General features: G+C 46.5%; 1 protein-coding gene across 2 annotated transcripts in view; it reads left to right on the top strand.

Moving 5' to 3' along the window:
• The window catches only part of COP1 (COP1 E3 ubiquitin ligase), a 146,919-nt gene that overhangs the window by 28,543 nt on the left and 96,020 nt on the right, over positions 1–22,356 (top strand). Inside the window, exons 6-10 of one of the 2 annotated variants that reach the window (XM_073571282.1) lie at positions 3,626–3,694; positions 12,532–12,600; positions 13,630–13,706; positions 14,800–14,857; positions 16,319–16,433. In XM_073571282.1, the coding sequence (XP_073427383.1) occupies positions 3,626–3,694; positions 12,532–12,600; positions 13,630–13,706; positions 14,800–14,857; positions 16,319–16,433 (388 nt within the window). The remainder of the gene's footprint in view (positions 1–3,625; positions 3,695–12,531; positions 12,601–13,629; positions 13,707–14,799; positions 14,858–16,318; positions 16,434–22,356) is intronic. The other variant, XM_073571283.1, reaches the window with a different exon arrangement.

Here is a 22,356-nt window from a genome sequence, read left to right as displayed (position 1 = left end):
AAAGTCTTACAAAGTTCATACTTTTGTCTAGTCCGATGCAGGCCTAGGAAGGAAAGGTGCTACAGGCAGCGGTTACGCACCGGCCCGCCTCAGTCCTTTTTTTCTCTGCATTCCTTCCGTTCCCACCCTTTGGGGACTGCTTTAGGACGTCCCATGGTTACCTGTGTCCCCCAATGAAGCGATAGAGAGAGAAGGATTTTTGGTACTCACCGTAAAATCTCTTTCTTGGAGCCTTCATTGGGGGACACAGCACCCTCCCTATTTGTTTGTACTGGCTTTGGGCCTACGTGCCTTGGTTGTTGAGCCGGTACATATGTGGAGTTTGTTGGTTGCTTCTCCTACTGCTTTAACACTTAACTGAGGTACTTCCTGCCTGTCAGTGGGTGTATGCTACGGAGGAGGAGCTAGTTTTTACTTTATTTGCATAGTGTCGGCCTCCTAGCGACAGCAGCATACACCCATGGTTACCTGTGTCCCCCAATGAAGGCTCCAAGAAAGATTTTACGGTGATTACCAAAAATCTTTTTTTTTTTTTTTTTTTGGCACAAAAGCTGAAGCTACTTATGTGCAAGCGTTGGTGAGTTTTCTTGAATATCTTTGTAATTTACTTGGAATAAAAAATCTTTTCTGTTTTCATTTGATTGTTTAATGCTCGTTGTCTAGGTAACTGGCCTCCTCTTCAATCTGTCAGAGGTGGCCACTTTCCTAGGCAATGAGCGCAGCACTCGCAAAGCATGCTCTGAAGCTGACCGGATGACTGCATCCCGCCACTTTACGCCTCTGTAGACACATCTTTCTGTTAGCGGCATTGGAGGGATCGCAGTTCAGACCAGTGGCTCAACAAATGCCTCTTAGCCAGACTGTTAATTTTCACTGATCGCACCATGCCCCCCACCCCAGCATGCGGAGGTAAAGGAACGGCGCACTCCTGAAGATTTTGAGCTTGATAAAAACCCTTTAACCCAGTGTGAAAAATGTTACCCATCAATATTTTTCTTCTCCGTTTTTATTTCCAACGAAGGTGGCGATGCCTACGTTTGTCTCTTGGCAGTCCCCTTCAGCCTAATGAAGACTGTCTTGTGGAATCGATAAAGAAGCTCTCTGCCCCGCTTGCGTGCCGTGCCAGTAACCGAGCCTCCCGCTGAAGCACATATTGTTCAGCTCCTCTGCCAGGACGGCCGTAAAAATATTTTGGCCACATATCACAGCAACAAAAGGGAAAAATAATATAATCTTCAGATTAAATTTAGCTTCAGAACAAATAAAAATAGGGGGTTGACGGCAGCCCTTCTAGTCTACTAGAGCCTGGCACAGGGAGGGCTTTCAGTGTCTGCACCAGGAGGTAAAATTGGGGATAAACACGAAGTTGGGAGATCAATGGTAACTTCTGTGCACCCTCGGCTAAGCGAAGTCAGTGCTGTAACCTTTGGCTAAAAACTGATAAACAGCCCTGATATTCATCGTCTATTGGCAGCCCCAGCGCTCGCTGTGTTGTGTGTGTTTTTTTTTTTTTTTTTTTTTTTTTTTATATTAGCAAAATGTTGGGATTTTGTAGACTGGTCACATGATCTCTTAATTAGTGAAAGTGTTTATCTGAGAAATGGCTCGCTCTGCTGCAAACCCATTGTCCTTTTTGACCTGATGAATGGCAAATCCATTTTGTTTTTACATGTAATCCGTCATCGGTCGGTTATTGATGACTGACATTTCGACAGTCGGTTGCACCTTTTGAGCCGGTGTCGAGAAACTTGACGAGGAGGATCACTGCCAGTAACGCCGTTACCGATATTTTAGGAAGCAATTTGCTCTAAAGCTTTTGATCTTATATGTAACTTTTCCACCAGGGCATTTTCGGGTCCAAAACTTGGAATTTGCAAAATAACCGAGCCCAGTCAAGGAAGTGGAGACGAGGCCGAGAAGTAGGTTGTGCGCTAATCGAGGCCGAGTGACTTGATTGATACCCCTGAGACGTCGATACCATATTGGCTGGGTTTAGGGCCTGTAGATTGTAGTCCCGACTTTTGCATCTGGCATGAGCAGTCTTTAAAGGGATATTCCCATCATTTTAAAAGTCTGTCCACATCTTCATCAGTCCTATGGAGAATAAACGGGGAGGTAGCCACCACTCCGTTTCGATGGGTGACCTGATGCCTCTTCTATATAGTAGGCCAAGCTCTGCCATCGCAGCTGTATGGCATCACACCACCACCTCCAGGCCTACTAATCAGAAAATGTGTTGGAATCCCGCAGGATGGGCAGTCATGGACTACCACCGATGTGGCCACTGGAGAAGGGTCATGTAAATCTATTTCCTAATGTTTATGTAGACTTTTTTTTTTTTTCCTCAATCTCGTCCTGACCACGTTCGGTCTCACCAGTTCCCTGACTTAAGTCTGCATCATCTTTGAGCCAATCCATATCTTTTCCTGGATTTTGGAGCTATTGTATCGGTTGAGGTGGAGATAGCGGAGCACCAGATGCTAAAAAATAACCTACCGGTGTTTTGGAAAAAAAACAAAACATGGGGTTTAAAGACCGACGTTCATTATATGGAAGGTATATGATTTTGAGAGCATCATTTCTGCCGCGTATCAGAAATAGAATTGAAAGTTATTTCCGCAATTGGTGTGTAAGAATATATCTAACTTTCCCAATTTTTATGCCTGTAACCAAGATTTAGGAGGACAGGATCTGTAGCGGTTCGTTCTGACTCCTACATTTGCTTGGTTCGCCTGTTGTGATCTTTCAAAACATTTTAACTGTGGCCAATTTACTAAAATATTTTGTAGATTCTCAGAATGCCTTTTAAAGGGGCTGTACTATAAACCTCATATCTGGTCTATCCACAGGGGATGAATGTGTGATCGCTGGGACCGGCTCTCGTTACAAAAATTGGGGTAGAAAGTCCCCTGTGTGATTGGGGTGAGCATAATGCGACCCCCGCTGAATTCGGTCATAGGAGAGCGGTGGTCATACGTACTCACTACTGCTTCATTAAAGCGGGGCGGGGGGTGGCTTTGTACTTCCGTTGTCGCTAGTGGCTAGATGTTATTGCAACAACCCCTTTAAAGGTCAGCATTAAAGGGATGTTCCCATGCTAAAGATCATATCCCAATATGTAGTAGGTGTAAAAAAAAAAAAAAAAAAATATTGGCAAATAATTCTAATTACAAATGTAGCATAGTTCTGATTCACTCTATCACTTACCCCATGTGCAGGGCATTGCGGTAACTTGCATATCCATGGTTACAACAACTACCAACTAGCTGTCACTATATGAGTGGTCATAACTATGGATACCTAAGCTACAACAATGCCCTGCACATGGGGTAAGTGACATGGCTAATCAGAAGAACTACGTTTCTAATTGGAGATATTTGCTATTACTGTTAAACCTACTACATATTGGGTTTGGAGCTTGCAGATGGGAATACCATTTTAAGCTCTTTTGTAGTTATTTTTTATTTTTTCTACATGTATTATGACTTTCTGGTAGACCTTTCAGTTTTTATTTATTTTTTTTTTGATTTTTCCCAGTTTTGTATGTGTTTTTAGCTGTGATATAGCTGCAGCAGTTCCCGACACTCTTACATAGGTTAAAAATTGTAATTTTCCATCTCCACAGGAATCGCACGCAGCTCAAGTTCAGATCCTGATGGAATTCCTGAAAGTGGCTCGACGGAATAAAAGAGAGGTAATTTGGGCCTAATGTTAAGTGCAGACGTTCTGAAATGGGCTCTATATCCACTAAGGATTCCTGGTGGATTTTAAAGCACCGAGACGCGCACAGATCTCCACCGTGCAGAGTGTGTTATAAAACACTGACACAATTGAGCTTTCACTGAGCTCTCCTTGTCACATGGGGCTTAAAGGGCAGCTACAGATAAACATAAAAAAGTCCTATATTATGTTTTGTGGTCTCCGCAGTTCCACAAAAAAGGCTGTAACAGGCGATCAAAAAGTCACATCTATCCCAAAAATGTAATGTGTCTCAGAAATTGGTGGCACAACCCTAAACATTTTTTTTTTTTTTATTTTGCAAACTTCTGATTTCCTTTTTCACTACTAAAATAATAAAACACTGGACGTGTTGAATATCTCTGTAATTGTATTGATGATGAGACTCACATGGTATGTACACCGTTTAGGAAAAAGAGGAAAAAAGAGTCAGAATTGCTTTTTTTTTTTTTTTTACAATGTCATCATACCTTTTAATTTCTTTCCTGTACAGCATGTGGTATGGCTCTGGGAAGAAGGGGAGGAGAAAACGGAAACACAAAAGCGCAGAAATTCTGGTGAAAAAAAAAATGCAGCATTTATGCCAAGTGGTTACATGGCCTCCTAGATGGTTAAATGGGTGCGCCATGTAGCCAAGTCTGGATTCGCCACAGACTATGCCTGGCAGCTGAGGGTCGGCCGCAGGGATCGAATTTTGTCCCAGGACAGTTTGGCATGTACAGATTATAGATCTGTCATCTGAAAAAATGAGATGCAGACTCGTACATGCTGCAGAGTATACAACGCTCTAGGGCAGTCAAGGCCGGTAGGATGTTGTTTTTACCCTAAAGGGCCTGTCACACTAAGCGATATCGCTAGCAATATCGCTATAACGTCACTGGTTTTTGTGACGTTATAGTGATATCGCTATGTCTGATACTTACCTCCGACCGCTCCCCCGCTGGTTATCGCTGATCGCGCGAGAACGTCCTGGACCGTTTCTCGTTGTCTGCTTCCTGCTGGGCTTCCTGCTGTGACGACGAGCGACACGTGGACGTGGGCGGGAGGACGTCAGGATCGCCGCGTCTGACAGGTAAGTAGCGACCCCCGACCCCTGCGATGTCGCTGGTGAGATCTGCTGGTGCATCACTAAGTGTGACAGTACCTTAGAATATGGCCGAGTGCTATGTGAGATGTAAATTTGGATGTAAATCAGCATTCAGATGTAAATCAGATGTTAGGTGTGAAAAATCGGATTGTACTCACATGACACTCACATTACACTGCGACTCTCGGCAGGGTGACTCGGACCGACTTATTTTTTTATTTTTTCATGCGTTTAGTGTGACTCTGGCTAAGTCTTAGACACAGGACCAGTCAGTAGCTTGATACCAGACCTTCATGTAGTTAAAAATTATTTTGTTCACCCCCTTCTCATGCATCCTCCTCAGTAAATTAGAAGATCGACCTTTTTGCTTTTAAGTGTAACCCAACCACCAGGAATGTTCATTCCTGCCGAAGCGAGATATTCACACTGCTGGACCAATGGAAAGTGTAGCTTTGTCACATTTGCTCCTAGTCCTGTGAAAGTTTGAGGAAATTAAAATCATAATTGCACTGGGACATAATTATCCAGCTAATGTCAGAATTCTGGCACTCAAAAGGCTGTCTTCCATGACTTACACCATATATTTGTATGTGTTTTAGACCTTTCTATGCCTTGTCTGACTCAAGGGAAAGGGGAAGATCCTTGCTGAAAATTGTGGCCCACATTTCTGCCACAAATTATGCCACCCGATAGGTGGTGTAAGCTTAGACTAGACAGTTTGATTTATCAGACCACATTAAATGGGATGTCCAGGCTTGAGGCTCAAGTCTACAGTCACTTTCTGATTTCAGACTTGCGAATAATCACAATTCGCTCTCTCAGGATTCTCAAGTTCTCAGGTGCCAGAAGAAAGGGGTCATGTGATTGCAAGTATGTGATTTGCATACTTCCGGCCACATTCCAACTAGACAGCATCCAGCCTCGCTCAATACATGTGTTCCGCGAGGCTGTGCATGTCTAGTTTGCGTGTGACCACATGTATGTAAATCGTATGCTTATGGTCACGCACCCGCCCACCCCCGGCACTGTACGACGCTGAGAGCGCATGCTGTGAGGATTTCACAAGAGAGACTGCAGACCTGAGCTCCAAGGCTGGAAAACCCCTTTAACTGCTTTAGTCAACCTGTTGCTTTCTAAAGGCCCTGTCACACATAACAATGCACCAGCAATCCCGACAACGATACGACCTTGTCAGGATCGCTGGTGCATCACTACATGATCGCTGGTGAGCTGCCAAACAGGCAGATTTCACCAGCGATCAGGACCAGTGAGGACGCTGGTATCCAATGTAAATATCAGGTAGCTAAGCGCGCACTTCACTTAGTTACCCGCTGTGTACCTTGGTTACCAGCTCCCTGCGCGAGCACGCAGGTATCTAAGGTACACAGCGGGTAACTAAGTGACGGCGCGCTTAGTTACCCGATATTTACCTTAGATACCAGATCCCAGCGTCTGCTTACAGCGCTGGGAGCTCGCTGATCGTTGCTCTCCCGCTGCCACACGCAGCGATGCATGCTGGCCAGCGGGAGACCAACAATCAAAAAATGGCCCAGGACATTCCTGCACGATCAGCGATACCCGGCGGGGGGGCCGGCCACTGAGGCATGTCACACAGCGAGATCGCTGATACATCACAAAATCTGCGATCTCGCTGTGTGTGACGGGGCCTTTAGACTGTATTGTGTAAGTTTGCACTGTCTTAACAATCGGACAGTATTGATAAATCTGCCACTGTTTTGAAATTTACATATGCACAGTGCTCACTGAGTGGGGGCCATAAGTGATGTGGCCCCTGTTTCTACACAGAGGGGATAACCTGAACACGCGTGTAGCTTGTCCCACTGCTGTTGATGCAGGTGTTGCTGCCAATGCTACAGTTTTAAAGGAGTGTATGAATTGGCAAACCCATTTTAAAATGCCCTTTTAGATGAATCCAACGTATTAGCCGAGGGATCGCAATTGACCAGTTCAAGTCTCGTCTTTTAATCAGATCAGAGCACTGCTCCCACTCCACAGTACCATGGACATCTGGGCACTCGGTGGACAGTTCCATTCATTTGGAAGGCTGTTGTGTAATTCTTCATTTCTCCTGTGATGGCGCTGTAGAGGAATTGTACGGTTGGTTACTCCACATAATGCAACTGATTGTTAAGGTAACCCTTAGATTGGCATCAAACGCTGCAAAAATTTTGTGCAACGCAAAGTTGCTCAACAGTTTTGTGGCTTTGTCCACCTGTTATTCGACAAATAGTGTCTGCGATTTTTACGCCAGAAATGCTATTCCAGTACTGGACTGGCGTAACGTTTATGGCGAGGCGCAGGTCATTGAGTCGCACATGTCAATGAACATCGTACTTTCGCAAGTCCTACTTTAAGACCTAAGACTCGGTTCTCGGTACTAGTGAGACCCAAGACTAAAGGGGGGGTAGGCCTCCCTGATTTTAAACGTTATTATCAGGCAGTCTTGCTCTCTAGGATAGTCGATTGGAGGTTTGGCGATGCTCATAAACAGTGGGTGTTCTTGGAGAAACTTTTATCGCCCTCTTCTTTGTATTGGCTACCTTGGCTGGGGGGGATCGGACGCCCGCCTGTGTCAAGTTATGCTCCACTCACACAGGTTGTTCTGATGTTCTGGGACAGAGCCTACGTGAAATTACGCCTGACCTCTCGATTGAGCAGATTGAGTCCCCTTTTTGACAATCCGGCCTTTCCTCCAGCAATGAATAGATCTACGTTTTTGTGTTGGACGCGACCTGACGAGGTGGTACTGGGTCAGGTGAGGGATAAACTTGCGGGGCTCTCCGATGTGAGGGGGTTGCGGGGCCCTGGTCAAACGACGCCGCTGTCCTGGCTGGAGTTTCTGCAATTGCGGAGCTTCCTTCTCAGTATACCATTAGGGGCGCCAACGCCATTTGAGTCTCTGATGCTCCCTACCGAGGGTCCCTCTCATGTGGTTTCGGCGCTCTATGGCCTGGTCTTGAACTCACTTCCCTCTACTACGCTCGGCTTCATGGAGGCTTGGGAGAGGGACCTGGGGATCACCTTTTCTGAGGCGGATAGTTTAAAAATTTTCACTCGCGCACAAGATGACAATGTCCAGTCAGTCACAGGAGAGGAATTATAAATTGCTGACGCGCTGGTTTAGATGTCCCACACTTCTCCATAGAATTAACCCGGAGACCCCGGATTCCTGTTGGAGATGTGGATCCGCCGCAGGCTCTATGCTTCATGTTTGGTGGTCCTGTGGTCTCCTGCAACCCTTCTGGAGCTCGGTGTTTGATGCCTTTCATCTGTTGACTGGGGTCCTCCATGAGCCCTCCCCCCAAATTGCTCTACTGTCCCTGATTCCCAATTCGATAGCTTCGGTTAAAAAGGGGATTCTAAGATTCTGTTTAACGGCTGCCAGAGCGGTTATTCCTCGGCATTGGAGGTCCACTGAGGTTCCCTCCACGGAGGAATGGATATCTGAAATGGAGAGACTTCATCGTCTGGAGTCAATGGTGGTGGTGGTGACGGTGATGTTGCATGTGAACAGGGGCGCACCTGGTTCCTCTGGCAATCCTTCAGGGAGAGTGTGGGGTTCCTGAACTGGCTACGTACATATTCACAACCCTCAATACGTGGACACTGATGCTATTGGGTCCCCTTTAACCCTCTCCCTCCCTACTCCCCCCTTTCTTCCTATTCCACCCCCCCTTTTTTTTTTTTTTTTCCTTCGCTCTCTCTTCTCTCTTTTTATCTTGCTTTCCTTCTTCTTATATCTCTATAACTGATTTTCTTACAGGTTATTTACTTTGTTTATAAGGTTCATATCTGGAGATGTTTTTCAGGATAGCAAGCATGTATCCTATATATGCCAGAGTCCTTGTTTGGCTATAAGTGTGCTGCTTTTACAGAGATTTAATGTTTAGCCTTGGACATGGTAAATGGCTCTCTGTACTGCTTTTACTGTTTAAAAAAAAAAAAAACTTCAATAAATATATTTACTGAAAAAAAAGACATGTGTGGAGCGCATCTCCAGTCCTAACAAATCGGCCCCCATAGTTTTCATTAAATCAGATCCACATTGCTTGAACTGTTAATTTAATGGGTGCGGGGGGCATTTACTTCATTATTGGATCATACCGGCCTGTATACACCTGTTCTGTGATGACAACTAGGTATTTTGACAAGGACAGTCGCCCTGCATCCTCCCGTGTCGACATACTAGTATGGGTTCACACATTGGGCTTGTTTATTCAGATCCTTACTATGAGGTCAGACCACATTCCCATCAAGTCCTCCAATGTTGATGGCGTTCCGTCAGTCCAGTGGTTTCATTGACGAAGTTTGCGGGATCGCTTTCTAATCGGGTCAGTCGATGTTAAACAGATGCTTGGTGTCTCTCATCTGATTGCACAACATACCGGCCTCCTTCCCAAGTTTCTTCTGTCCCCCTTTTTCAGCTTCATATATTTCCTTTGTTTTGGTGAAGAATAATGAAAAACAAATGACCAGGCTGAAATGATATTTATATTGGCAGGAAATTCCCCTAAAGGAACTCCCTCTACACCCCTGGCGATAAACATTGCGCTGACGATGCCACCTCCGCAGACCCAGCTCCTTGCCTTTATTTATTTTATACGTTGTTTTTGTTCTTTAGGAAATTTTTTTTTTTTTTTTTATGTCTGTTTGGGTTTCTAGTTTTGGCATTTAGGATGATGCTTGTTCCTTTCTAGAAAGATAGGACGTCATCCAGGATTTGTCAAGTTACTCATGTAACCCATAGACCTCTATCCGTTTATTAAGGCCAAGAAACCCAGATCCTGCGTATATGTTTTGGCCGTATAGGACGTGTCACGTCCCACAGTGCCTATCAGCGTCTGAGTCACATATGAGGTGAATGGGTTCCTGGGGGGTCACAAAGAATAAACATCCTCAGAAAATCGCTGTGGAACTCTGTAATTACTTTACAAATAATCAAGTAAGCTTGCGTTTGCCTTTTTTTTTTTGCACTCTGTTACCGCCGTACGTCGTCATCTTTCAATCGGCGCATTTGTTTGCTTACATATTAATGATTTTGTTGTAGAATGGACTGGGGTAGAAGTGCTGACGTGATGGGGTCACCATATAGATGTCAAGTAAATGGAGAAAAACAAAAGATGCGTACTGATCGGCTTGGTCTGCGATTCACAAACTGATCTTACAATTAGGCTGGAGTCACATAATCGTATAAAAAGGCGCAACGCCAGAATTGGTGCCTGGTGGCTCTTTTCGATTGCCATGGTGCAGTAACAATTGGGGTAAATGGTACTGGGGTTCATGTCAGCTGTCATTTTGTCAAAAATCACAGCAGGCATCAAGCTTTGGAGTTAGCAATGGAGAGATGTCTATCAGAGACCCCCATTACTAACCCAGTAATACAACAATAAAAACACACAGAAAAAAAACAAACGCTTTTTTGAATAAAGACCCCCCCCCCCACACACAATCCCTTGTTTACCAACTAATTGGAAAAAAAAAAATGTGCAGTTCAGTCCTAATCCAACAAATCTGAAGTAGTCCGGAAAGGATACCTGAAAAGCGGCATAGTCGGAGATTGGGATATTTTTTTTTATATCCCCAGCCTGTCTTGTTGGGAGATGTCCTTGGTCTTCATGGTGTTGCTTGGAGATGTCCTTGGTCTTCGTGGTGCTGCTTGGACATGTCCTTGGTCTTCGTGGTGCTGCTTGGACATGTCCTTGGTCTTCGTGGTGCTGCTTGGACATGTCCTTGGTCTTCGTGGTGCTGCTTGGACATGTCCTTGGTCTTCGTGGTGCTGCTTGGACATGTCCTTGGTCTTCGTGGTGCTGCTTGGACATGTCCTTGGTCTTCGTGGTGCTTGCTGCTTGGACATGTCCTTGGTCTTCGTGGTGCTGCTTGGACATGTCCTTGGTCTTCGTGGTGTTGAATCCTCTGTGGCCTTTCAGAAAAGGTAAAGTGGTAATATACTGATAGACATGTAACACTTAAGGTCCCGTCACACACAGCGAGATCGCTGATTTTGTGACACAACAGTGACACCCCCCCCCGCCGGGTATCGCTGATCGTGCAGGAATGTCCTGGGCCATTTTTTTATCGTTGGTTTCCTGCTGGCCAGCGCGCATCGCTGCTTGTGGCAGCGGGAGACCGACGATCAGCGAGCGCCCAGCGCTGTAAGCAGGCGCTGGAAGCTGGTATCTAAGGTAAAGATTGGGTAACTAAGTGTGCGCGTCACTTAGTTACTTGCTGTGTACCTTAGAAACGTGTGCTCGCACTGAGAGCTGGTATCCAAGGTACACAGAGGGTAACTAAGTGACGCACGTGCTTAGTTACCTGATATTTACCTTAGATACTGGCGTCCTAGCTGGTCCTGATCGCTGGTGTGTCTGCCTGTTTGGCAGCTCACCAGCGATCAGGTAGCGATGCACCAGCGATCCTGACCAGGTCGTATCGTTGTCGGGATCGCTGGTGCATCGTTTAGTGTGACGGGGCCTTTAGAACGTCTCCTTATATGAAATCTAGCACTAAGCATGTGACAAATGAAAATAATTTTTTGCTCGAGAAATTTTTAGGGACTTCATTGCAAAAGGGGTAAATACATATGCACATACTAATTCTTATTTGATCCCATAAATTTAATTTATGCCTTTAGTTTTCTCACTTCACCATCTTAGACTATTTAGTGCTGATGCGTCACACACAAAGCAGATTACACAAATGTAAACACCGGTTTTAATGTAACACAATAGGTAAAAAGTCAAGGAGGTGTGAATACTTTTGCAATCCATTGTATCTATTCTGTCTATATTCTGATGGTTCTGGCTGTGGATTTACTGTATTTGGATTTCATTTCTGGTGTCCTTTTGAGATGTGTGCGTAAAAATCGGGTGGCGCACTCATGGTCCGTGTGTGTGTGTGTGTGTGTGTGTGTGTGTGTGTGTGTGTGTGTGTGGTTTTTTTTTTTTTTTTTTTTTTTTTTTCCCCCCCTCTCACACCCATTGACTTGCATTGGCGAGTGTGCCGTGATTCTCGCATCCACAAGTTTTTATTTCTTCTCTCCTCCGTCCGATTAGAGCTGAGCAATAACTCAGATGAGCACTGCCTCATTTACTAACATCGGTCAGAGTGCGATACTGTTTGCTTGCATTGCACCTGTCCAACTTCTACGATCGTGAGAGCGAGCTTTTGCACTCAAAGTTTGTACCATTGTTTTTTTTCAAAAGATGGAAAATTAGCGTCATGGAAGTGTGTTGTGTTTTTTTTTTTTTTTTTTTTTTATAAATGTCTTGACCCCTTTGTCCCCTATCCTCCAAATAGGGATAACTTGTTGACTGCTGGGACCTTAAGGCAGATCGAATCGGCAGAATACACCTGCAGTTCTCATGCTCAGAGGTCGCTCCATGTATTTCACTTTGTGGAAGGGTGAAATCTGCTGTAAAAATCTCCAGCATGAACAGACATGCGGCGGGTTTAAAATCTGCATTGCAGGTCAATTTCGATTGTGGAAACATTTTCCTAAATCTCATCCATTTTGCTTCTGCTGTAAAAGTCGTCCCCTTGCAGTCGGTACCGTTACCATTAGATCGCACTCCCCGCCCTGCGGCTGCCTGGCATGCAGGACTCTGGTTTTATGTAACCTGTAAATTTGTAGATGATGAGAAGCGAAGCTGTAAAGTGTTTATTTCTTGTCTCTTTCTCCGTTTCTGACCTCGCAGCAATTGGAGCAGATCCAGAAGGAGCTGAGCGTGGTGGAGGAAGACATAAAGCGTGTAGAGGTGAGAGACTTGATTAAAGTTGTCTGCCGCTGGATGCTCTCTGCAAGCGCTGCAGTAACATCTGGCTCCAAAGCATTGGTGGCTTTACATAAAGAGAGAGCCCACAGCGATGTTGTGTTTTTTTTTTTTTTTTTTTTTTTTTGCATGTGTAAAGACAAGCTTCTGGAATCAAAACATAGAGGGACATTTAATAATGCATCAGACACTGGGAGTAAAAAACAAAGTTGCAAACGATGGTGCATGCCCTTTGCAACTTTTTAAGTTTTCTCCACCACTTTTCAAAAAGCGTCAAAGCGTAGCGTGAGGGTGTGTGGACTTTCAAATGTACTATAGCTGTAGTGCAAATCTTCTCAAGCCCATAGCAGAGGTAGATTTGTTTTTCTGGAGCAAAGCATGCGATGCGCCTAATTGCTACATTTTTTGTGCATGTTTATAACGAATACCGCCAAGCTAGAGGAAAGACAAGGGTCCAGATTGTTTCCGACAAACCCCGCTGTAGTTCTCAGCGGAGAGCACCGTATGTGTGTGAACCTCACCCGAGACACAGTCCTGTGACTGAAGCCATGGTGCTATTTCCAATCCATCTACAGGCCCGGACTGGCCCTGTTTCGGCATAGACAGGGGGTAGATGGCCATATACCATAAAGTGTCGCGCTGCGGCTCCTGTTCATTTTACATGTAGAAGCTTTAGTGACTGAGCGCAACTCTGTGAATCCTGCAACCCGAACTTGAAGAGGCCCAGCAGCCATGTCCTATAAACACACACCTGACTTAAGTTTAATTGCAAGGTTTTTTTTTGTGATAGTGGCCATTTTTAGGTGTTGTAAAACATATATATGTAAGTGGCTTGTCCAAGCTTGGTGTTCAATTCTGCAGTCACTCTGTGAATCCACACACTGTGCAGAGCCAGGAGTGGGCAGGCATGCGTCTTGGGTCTCGTGGTTTTGGTGCCGTCGGGATGTTACGGTGAACGATTCGGTTTCCAGTAACTTTTCTGTGCCGTGAAATGTATTTTCTGCTGTGTTGCAGGAGATGAGCGGCTTATATTCCCCCCGCAGTGAGGACAGCACTGTGCCACAGTTTGAGGCCCCTTCCCCATCACACAGGTAATACTCTGACTTCTTTTTCTCTGGTTCTTACTGTGTGAAATAAATGATCGCTTTCCTTGTCGCAGGCAGTTTTGTATATGGCGGGAGAGAATTTCCTTCTCCCATGAATGTCAGCAGCACATTATGTGGCGCTGGGTGGATCAGATATCTCAGGACGACATGGAAGAGAACCGCCGAGAGAGACAGAGAAAGGCAAATTGTTCTGGAACCTGAGAATAACGTTTCAGGCGAATGCTTCATCTGTCTGATGAATGGCAGACACCAATGCATGCCTTGTATTAAGGCTCATTCGGACTTCCGAGATCAGACCGCTAATGCATGGACTGGCCGTGGCTCTCCTGACCCGAGCAGGACGGTCTCATAGAAATACACGAAGCTGTCACGCTCCGTTCAGGGAACCGCAGCCAGTCCGTGCAGTAGCAGTCCGATCTCGGACGTCTGAATGAGCCTTTAACCTTTTGGACATTGGAGACTCTCCTGTGGCTCAGGCCAGTGATCTGCAGATGTGATGAGTGTAGAGTTGTGGATAAATCTATTTTCCAAACTTCTCAATATCCCTTTGGCGAATTTAATTAAAGAAAAAAAAGTGCATATCTACTTGCCCATCGTGACTTTTGGGCTTGGAAAATCTGCAGATAGGTGTAATGTGCGGCTCGCCTGGTGCAGCCACATCTCTGCTGACAAACCTGTTGATGGTGCATTTATAATAAACATAACTTAGGGATCCTATTAGATGGCGGCTTCTACAAATACAAGGTGATCCCTCTGATAAAGGAGCTTTGTAGTTTGCATCCCTCTTGCAGGAACTGATCCCAGAAGGTTTCTCTGCTCTCCCACATTTATTCTGCAAATTTGAAGGCAAAAGAAGGAGAATTGGGGCTCGTTCAGATGAGCGTATGATGCGGCCGTGTGCCGTCCGGGGAGAGCAGCACACGGCCCAGTGTTATTCAGTAGGGCTGTTCTTATGAAGAAATCTCATCATGTCATGATGAAACTCGCCTATAACAAGTCTTTGGGTGCGCAAAAAAAGTTTTGTTTTTTTTATTACACAATGATTAGGTTATTATATTGTGCGTCTTCTTCCTTGCAGTAGCATAATCGACTCCACAGAATACAGTCAACCGCCTGGATTCAGTGGGAATTCCCAAGTAAGTTGTGGGTTTATTTATTTATTTTTTTTTCACCTTGTCATAAGGTATTATTCAATGATTTAACACACAAATTCTTTTCTTGCATTCGCACTCTTTTCCATTCACAAACTGTAAGCTTTCTGTTTTCAGTGATCTGAGATCACAATAACCAAAGCTCCAGATATTCAGGCTTTCTTTTGTTGTTACCATTAACGGCCTGCAGGTGGCGCTTTTTAGCTTTTTTTTTTTTTTTTCTGGCGATTTTTTTCTATGTGCTCATAGAATAAGAACAGTGTCTGAGGGTCCAGTAAGTGATAAAAACGGGCCCGGAGGTTCCTGGCAAATCAGGCCATATATTACCTGTAAGTAGTAATGCCCACTTGCCAAATAGATAATCAATGCCCTTAGGTGTAGCAGGCCCGGTGTATCTCCCGATTTGTCTGGTTTATTACTTTTATTGATTGTTTCCTTCCTCTTTTATTGTTCCTGTTACCATTAAATTAACAACTGGGTGTTAACCCTGGACATTAGGGCGAGTCCTAAACTCTTCTCCTGTCATCACTGATTGCACCTTCCCTGTGTGTAGACACGCACTCTATTCAGTGGAGAGAAATTACATTTCCAGGAGGTGTAACAGAGGAACTGCATTGTTGGAAAAAGAGACTCTGGAATTGCAAATTCATGTAGAATAGTAGTAAATTAAAATGGACTAGTCAGGGTATGGACAGAGAGGGCCTGTTTTCCCAATGGCTTAAGTATTGTACCCTGATAGTGCTTTAAAGTCATATCATAATATCCTATCCCAAGGCGTAATAATATTAGCAAATACCTCCAATTAGAAATGTATAGTTCTTTTGATAAGCTATGTCATTTACCCCATATGCAGGGCATTTCAGAACGTTTAGGTATCCATGGTTACGATCACTAGCAACTTGCTGTCACTATAGGAGAGGTCATAACCATGGATACCGAAGTTACTGGATTGCCCTGCACATGGGGAAAACGACATGGCTAATCAGAAGAACATTTCTAATTGGAAGCATCTGCTAATATTATTATTGCTACACTTACTACTTATTGGAATGGGATCTTAGAGATGGGAATGCCACTTTTAAAGACAAGTAAGTGAATGCTGAGCGTACGCTCGTGTTTGTCAGAGTTAGGAAAAATGGCTACACATACCCCTATAGGGGCAAGACAGGCACATCACAGTAAAAAAAAAAAAAAATAAAGATGGGATGTCACAATGCAACCCTGCAATCTTCGTGTTCTGCCTTAAAATGCCCCAAAACGGCTAATTATTTTTATATGAATGTCTAGTTTTACATTTTGCTTTTTTGTATATAATGACCATTTCGGCTCAGACCAATATAAGAGCCCTTTTCATGAATAGAATGTTGGCAGAATTTGTACGGCTATTTTCCACCTTTCCATGGCCGCATGCCGAATCTCCTAATCTTTCTCCTTCTTAACACACAGACAAAAAAGCAGCCGTGGTATAACAGCACGCTGGCATCCCGCCGGAAACGCCTTACAGCACACTTTGAAGACTTGGAGCAGTGCTACTTTTCTACCAGAATGGCTCGTGTGTCAGGTAGGAGCGCAGCGATGTTCCGCCTGTGTGTGAATTCTCCTCTAATGTCTTTCTTCTGCGGGTCTCCTCCTAATGAGGGATCAGTATAAGGCCGATCTCATCTGACATTCACAGTCCAAGACCGTCCGTGGGTCTCCTGACCAAACTCCACTTGTATCCCAATGAGGGGGTTCAGTTTGGATCAGAAGACCCCTTGCCAGTCTAACTTGCTATACAACCATTACCGCCTGAAATCAACTTTTTTTTGGTATTGATACAAATCAAATTAGTGTGGTTTTATAATTGCTAGTTAATGACCCCATTGTGGCCACCCTTAACCCCAATGTGAATGTTGATGGGCACCTTCTCAAAGGGCCGCATTAATTTATCAGTGCATCATGGGAAAATTTCAAAGTGTTTGAAAAAAAAATTTGCCAGTTTTGCCATTTACCTCTTATTAAAAATCTTACACTGTCGCCTTATTGGGGGACACAGAACCGTGGGTGTTATGCTGCTGTCCACTAGGAGGCGACACTATGCATAATCTGAAAAAGATTAACTTTGGCTCCTCCTCTGCAGTATACACCCCTGGACGGCGTCAGCCTTCTCCAGTTTTTGCTTAGTGTCGCAAGGAGGCACACCTAAGATTTTTTTCTCTCTTCCGTTTTTTTCCTTAATTTTTTTCAACGGATTACAGATGAAGAAAAGCGGGTCTCCAGTGAGACCCCCGGCATGGCTCCCTCCTCGGTCCCCTATTAAGGGGTACCCGGTTGAGGTCAAGATGGCTCTTCCCCATGTCGCTCCTTCCCCAGTCCCTCGGGTACTGGTTCGAAGTCGAGAACCCCCCCCCCCTCCTTCCCCAGTTTCCTTGGGCTCTGGGTTGAGGTTGAGGGTAGGACGAAGCCCCCTGACGGTGACAGCAGCACCCTCCCTAATCCCCCTCTGGGGGCATTAGGTCGAGACACCGCAGGTAGGGCCTGTACCAGGCACCATTCGGCCACTTACATGTCCAGGGACCCCAGCCCAGCTGCGGGCTCCTGTTTGGACCGGGGGAGGTGCAGGCAGGCATGGCACTTGTCAGAGACAGGGCTCCCGGCACCCCTGTCTCTGCGGCAGCACCAGCTGCATAGCGCCTCAAAGGGACCCCCCACAGGGCCCAGGTGGCGCTCATGTCCCCACCGCTAGCCTACCGTTCAATCCGGGGGGTTCTGGTTGGAATCCGACCCTCCCCCGGAGAACCGTGCCGTCCTGGAGCCCTTCTGGGCATGAGCTATCAAATTTAGGCCGCGGCTTCGGCCTAGCCGAAGTCGCCGCCTTATTCCCGCCCCCCGGCCCGCCCCCGGATGACGAAAAATGACACTACAGTGTCATAGAAGGGGCGGATCGAGACAGGAAGGGCGCGCTTTTACATAGCTCCGCGCGCCCTTTTCAGCTCTCCGCCCCCTTCCCCCTCCACCTCAGAATCCGGTGGCCATCTTGCTGCACCTGAAGAAACTGAAGGCAGCACAGCAGTCTCTGGGGGGGCACAAGAGGATTTATCAGCGCTGGACCTAGGGGGAGCACCGGTGGGGTAAGATCACAGCTGGGTCCTTTGTACTCAGCTGTGAGATCCTGTAACCTATAACGCTCCCCTACTCCTCCTTTCCTCTGCGTAGATACACCTGTAGGGCCTCTGCGAATAGTTACTATGTCGGGCTCAAAAAAGGACCAGGCAAGACTGCTTTTGCGCAGTCTGCACAGCCTGCAAGGCCACTCTCCCCAGCGGCAGCACGTACCCGCACTGCCGGGATTGTACCCAAAGAACAGCAACGCTTCTGCGGCCGCTACTGCGCCAGAATGGGCGACTCAGATGTCGCAGTCTATAACAAAGTCTTTAGATAACCTGACCTCCTCACTACTGCAGGCTCTGCAGGGTCATGTCTCGACTATGAATGATACCCAGCAAAGGGACGTCCGGTATCAGGAACAGGCCGCTTACGACATTTCGAGACGTAAGCGGACCCACAGGTCGCGTTCATCTGCGTCCTCACATAGCACTAGGTCGTCCCCCTCCAGGGAGAGACAGTGGCTACAGGTCACCGAGACCGTCCCCTGATAGAGAGAGACAATGTGGATCTCCACAACAATCCCAGACCACACAAGACTCAGAGGGCATATGTGACTCCAACTCAGATAACGAAACAAGGAACGCTCTGCTCCCTTGTCCCCCTAGCAATGCTGCGCTAGTTGAGGATATAATCTCTTCCATCCTTCCGGTGCTAGACTTTTCTGATCCAACCCCTGAAGTACCAGAACACAAGATTTCCTTTTAAAGTGTTCAGAAACCATCTGAGGTCTTTCTTGATCACCCGGAATTTAAAAAAAAAAAAAAAAAAATACTTTCTAAGCATTTTTCGCAGCCTGAGAAAACGCCAATCGCAAATACTTGAAAGCAAAGTACCCCTTCCCACAGAAGGACACTAAGGATTGGACAGATCCGCCTAAAGTGGATCCTCCAGTCTCTAGGCTGACAGCAAACGCTTCTCTCGCTGCCTGACAGCTCAACCCTCAAGGACGCAGCAGACAGACAGGTAGAACGCATGGCTCGTTCAATCTTCGAGGCGGCAGGTGCCTCTTTAGCTCCTGCATTTGCTTCAGTTTGGGCAGCCAAGGCCATTATGGCCTGGGCTGATCTATTACAACAGGGCCTCCAAGCTTCAAATCCTCAGCTGGCGGACCAGGCGGTGCAAATTGCAGTAGTAACAGATTACATGGTCCATGCAGCGTTGGATTCTGCAAGAGGGGTAGCGGAAATAGCATTAAATGCCATCACAATCCGGCATATTCTCTGGCTAAGACAATGGAAGGCGGATGCGGCCTTTAAAAAGTCCCTAACAAATCTCCAGTACTTCAGGGGCTGTCCTTTCGGTGAAAAGCTGGATACAATGATATCCAATGCTATCGGGAGTAAAAGTACTTCCCTCCCTCAGCTGAAACCAAAACGCACGCTTAAAAGACGTAATCAATCTAGTTTCCGATCCTTTCGGAATTCTTCAGGCTAGTCATAACAGTTCCCCTCTCAGGGACAACACACGGGCGGCACAGAGGCCGGACAGAAAAGGAAAGCCAGGCAAAATCCAAGGGAGGGAAAGCTCAGACTTTTCATTCATCATTACTCATCCCCTCTGGAAAACACCCCACTTGTAGGCGGACGACTGCTACTCTTTCAGCAGGTCTGGCTGCCTATTACAGAAGACAGGTGGGTCAAGGAAATAGTGTCTTCAGGATACAAAATCGAGTTTACTACCAGCCCACCGCACAGGTTTTTTCTCTCTGTCCCTCCAAAACCTCCACTCAAAGCTCGAGCCTTCCATCAAGCGGTTTCATCCCTCCTGCAAGCAGGAGTCATAATACCGGTTCCAGCAGACGAGCGCTTACGAGGGTTCTACTCCAACCTGTTCGTGGTGCCCAAAAAGGGAGGCAGCGTCCGACCCATACTAGACCTCAAGCAACTGAATAAGTATGTTCGAGTTCGTCACCTTCGCATGGAATCCCTCCGGTCAATCGTTGCGTCCATGGAGGAAGGAGAATATCTCGCCTCCATAGACATACAGGACGCATACCTGCATATACCGATTGCTTCGCCCATCAGAGATTTCTCAAACTCGCAATCAACCAAGACCATTACCAGTTTGTGGCCCTCCCGTTTGGTCTCGCCACGGCTCCCAGAACATTTACAAAGGACATGGCAGCTATCATGGACGTTCTGCACTCCAGAGGCATACTAGTCGTTCCATACCTGGACGACCACCTCATCAAGGCCCCCACCTTCAAGGACTGCGAGGTCAAAGTCTCAATCACGATCGACACTCTGAGTCGCCTGGGATGGTTAGTCAATTTACAGAAGTCCTCGACTACCCCAAGTCAGTCTCTGACCTTCCTGGGGATGCTATTTGACACCTCCAAGCAGGGCTGTGGAGTCGGAGTCGTGGAGTCGGAGTCGGTGCTTATTTTGGTGGAGTTGGAGTCGGTATAAAATGGACTGACTCCGACTCCTAAAATATATAATAAATTGGGTACAGTAATTCAATGCAGGATGTGCTGAATATTTTTTCATAGGAGTTTGGGAAAGTTATGAAATGTCCTATAAATGGCTGTTATATTCCTGATCTAAGGCTACATTCACACACAGCGTTTTTCCTGTGTTTTTTGAGGATACGTTTTTCAGCTGCAAAAGCTGATCATCTTTTTAAAAAACTGCATCACCTGAAAGGTTTTTGAGCTCATAGATAATGTTTTCAATAGCAAAAGCAGATTAGAAATCTGCTCTATCTATCCATTTATCCATATCTGTCTATCCATATCGTATCTGTACCAAAAAGAATGAAAACCGGGTAGTACACCAATATATATTCTGTTCTATCTAAATATCTTGATTATTGGATCATAAAAATGATTAAATGTCTGAGGTTCACATTGTACTACAATAAATTTTTCAAGCAATATGTGTCGGAGTCGTGGAGTCGGAGTTGGAGTCGGAGTCGGTGTAAGGGAAATTGAGGAGTCTGAGACGCAGGTTTGGCTTACCGACTCCACAGCCCTGCCTCCAGGGGTCTGGTGATCCTCCCCAGGGACAAGGCACTGGCCCTCCATTTGGGAGTTCACACTCTCCTCCGCGGTTTCCCCCCGATCTCTCCGGTATGCCATGAGCGGACTGGGCAGGATGGCAGCGGCAATGGAGGCGGTACCATTTGCCCAGATTCACCTCAGACCCCATCCTCAAGTCCTGGGACAGGAATCTGTTCTCCCTCAAGAGAGAGTTCCGGTTATCAGCGAAAACCAGGAGGTCCCTGCACTGGTGGCTCCAGCCAACCTTGCTTGCAATGGGAAAATCCTTTTCTCTCCGGTCACTGAAAGGTTTTGACCACCGGCGCAAGCCTTACGGGTTGGAGCGCGGTACACCTACATCACAGAGCGCAAGGCAAGTGGTCACCAATGGAAGTGACCATGCCCATCAACATCCTGGAAATTCGGGCCATCTTCCTGGCATTGAAAGCCTGCCATCACTTGCTAGCAGACTCTCATATCAGAGTGCAGTCGGACAATGCCACGGCGGTGGCATACGTGAACCATCAAGGCGGCACCCGCAGCATCCAGGCGATGAACAAAGTAACACGTATCCTACACTGGGCGGAGGATGCGAGGTCGGTACTCTCTGCGGTCCACATTCCGGGTGTGGACAACTGGGAAGCCGACTATCTCAGCCGTCAAGGAATGGACTCGGGGGAGTGGTCTCTCCATCCCGAAGTTTTCCATCAGATCTGCCATCGTTGGGGGACCCCGGACGTGGTTCTGATGGCATCCCATCTCAATGCCAAAGTTCCCAATTTCATGGCCAGGACGCGCGATCCGCAGTCGCTCGGAGCAGATGCCCTGGTTCAGGACTGGACCCAGTTCCAGCTTCTGTACATTTTTCCACCCCTTCCCCTGATTTCCAGAGTCCTGAGGAAGATCAAATAAGAGGGTGTTCCCCACCATCCTATTCGCTCCAGACTGGCCCAGGCGTACATGGTACGCCGACGTAGTGCAACTCACAGCAGACGCTCCCTGGCGTCTCCCCACACGTCCCGAACTTCTGTCACAAGGCCTGTTCTTCCACCAGAAATCAGGGGCTCTCAATTTGACGACGTGGCCATTGAGACCTGGTTTTTGACCCAAGCAGGTTTTTCATCGGACGTTGTTAAAACCATGATCAGGGCTCGAAAGCCAACTTCAGCCAAAACTTACTATCGTACCTGGAAGGCTTTCTTCACATGGTGCGAATTTCATGGGCACATCCCACTCCCCTATTCTCTTCCAAAGGTCCTCGGTTTCCTTCAGTCAGGCCTGGACGCCGGGCTATCCCTGGGCTCGCTTAAGAGCCAGGTGTCAGCGCTTTCAGTGCTCTTTCAGAGGCATTTTGCTA

Source organism: Dendrobates tinctorius, unplaced genomic scaffold (assembly GCF_039654945.1).
Source record: "Dendrobates tinctorius isolate UK_male_01 unplaced genomic scaffold, ASM3965494v1 ptg000029l, whole genome shotgun sequence".
Lineage (NCBI taxonomy): Eukaryota > Metazoa > Chordata > Amphibia > Anura > Dendrobatidae > Dendrobates > Dendrobates tinctorius.
This window is presented reverse-complemented; position numbering and strand designations above follow the sequence as displayed.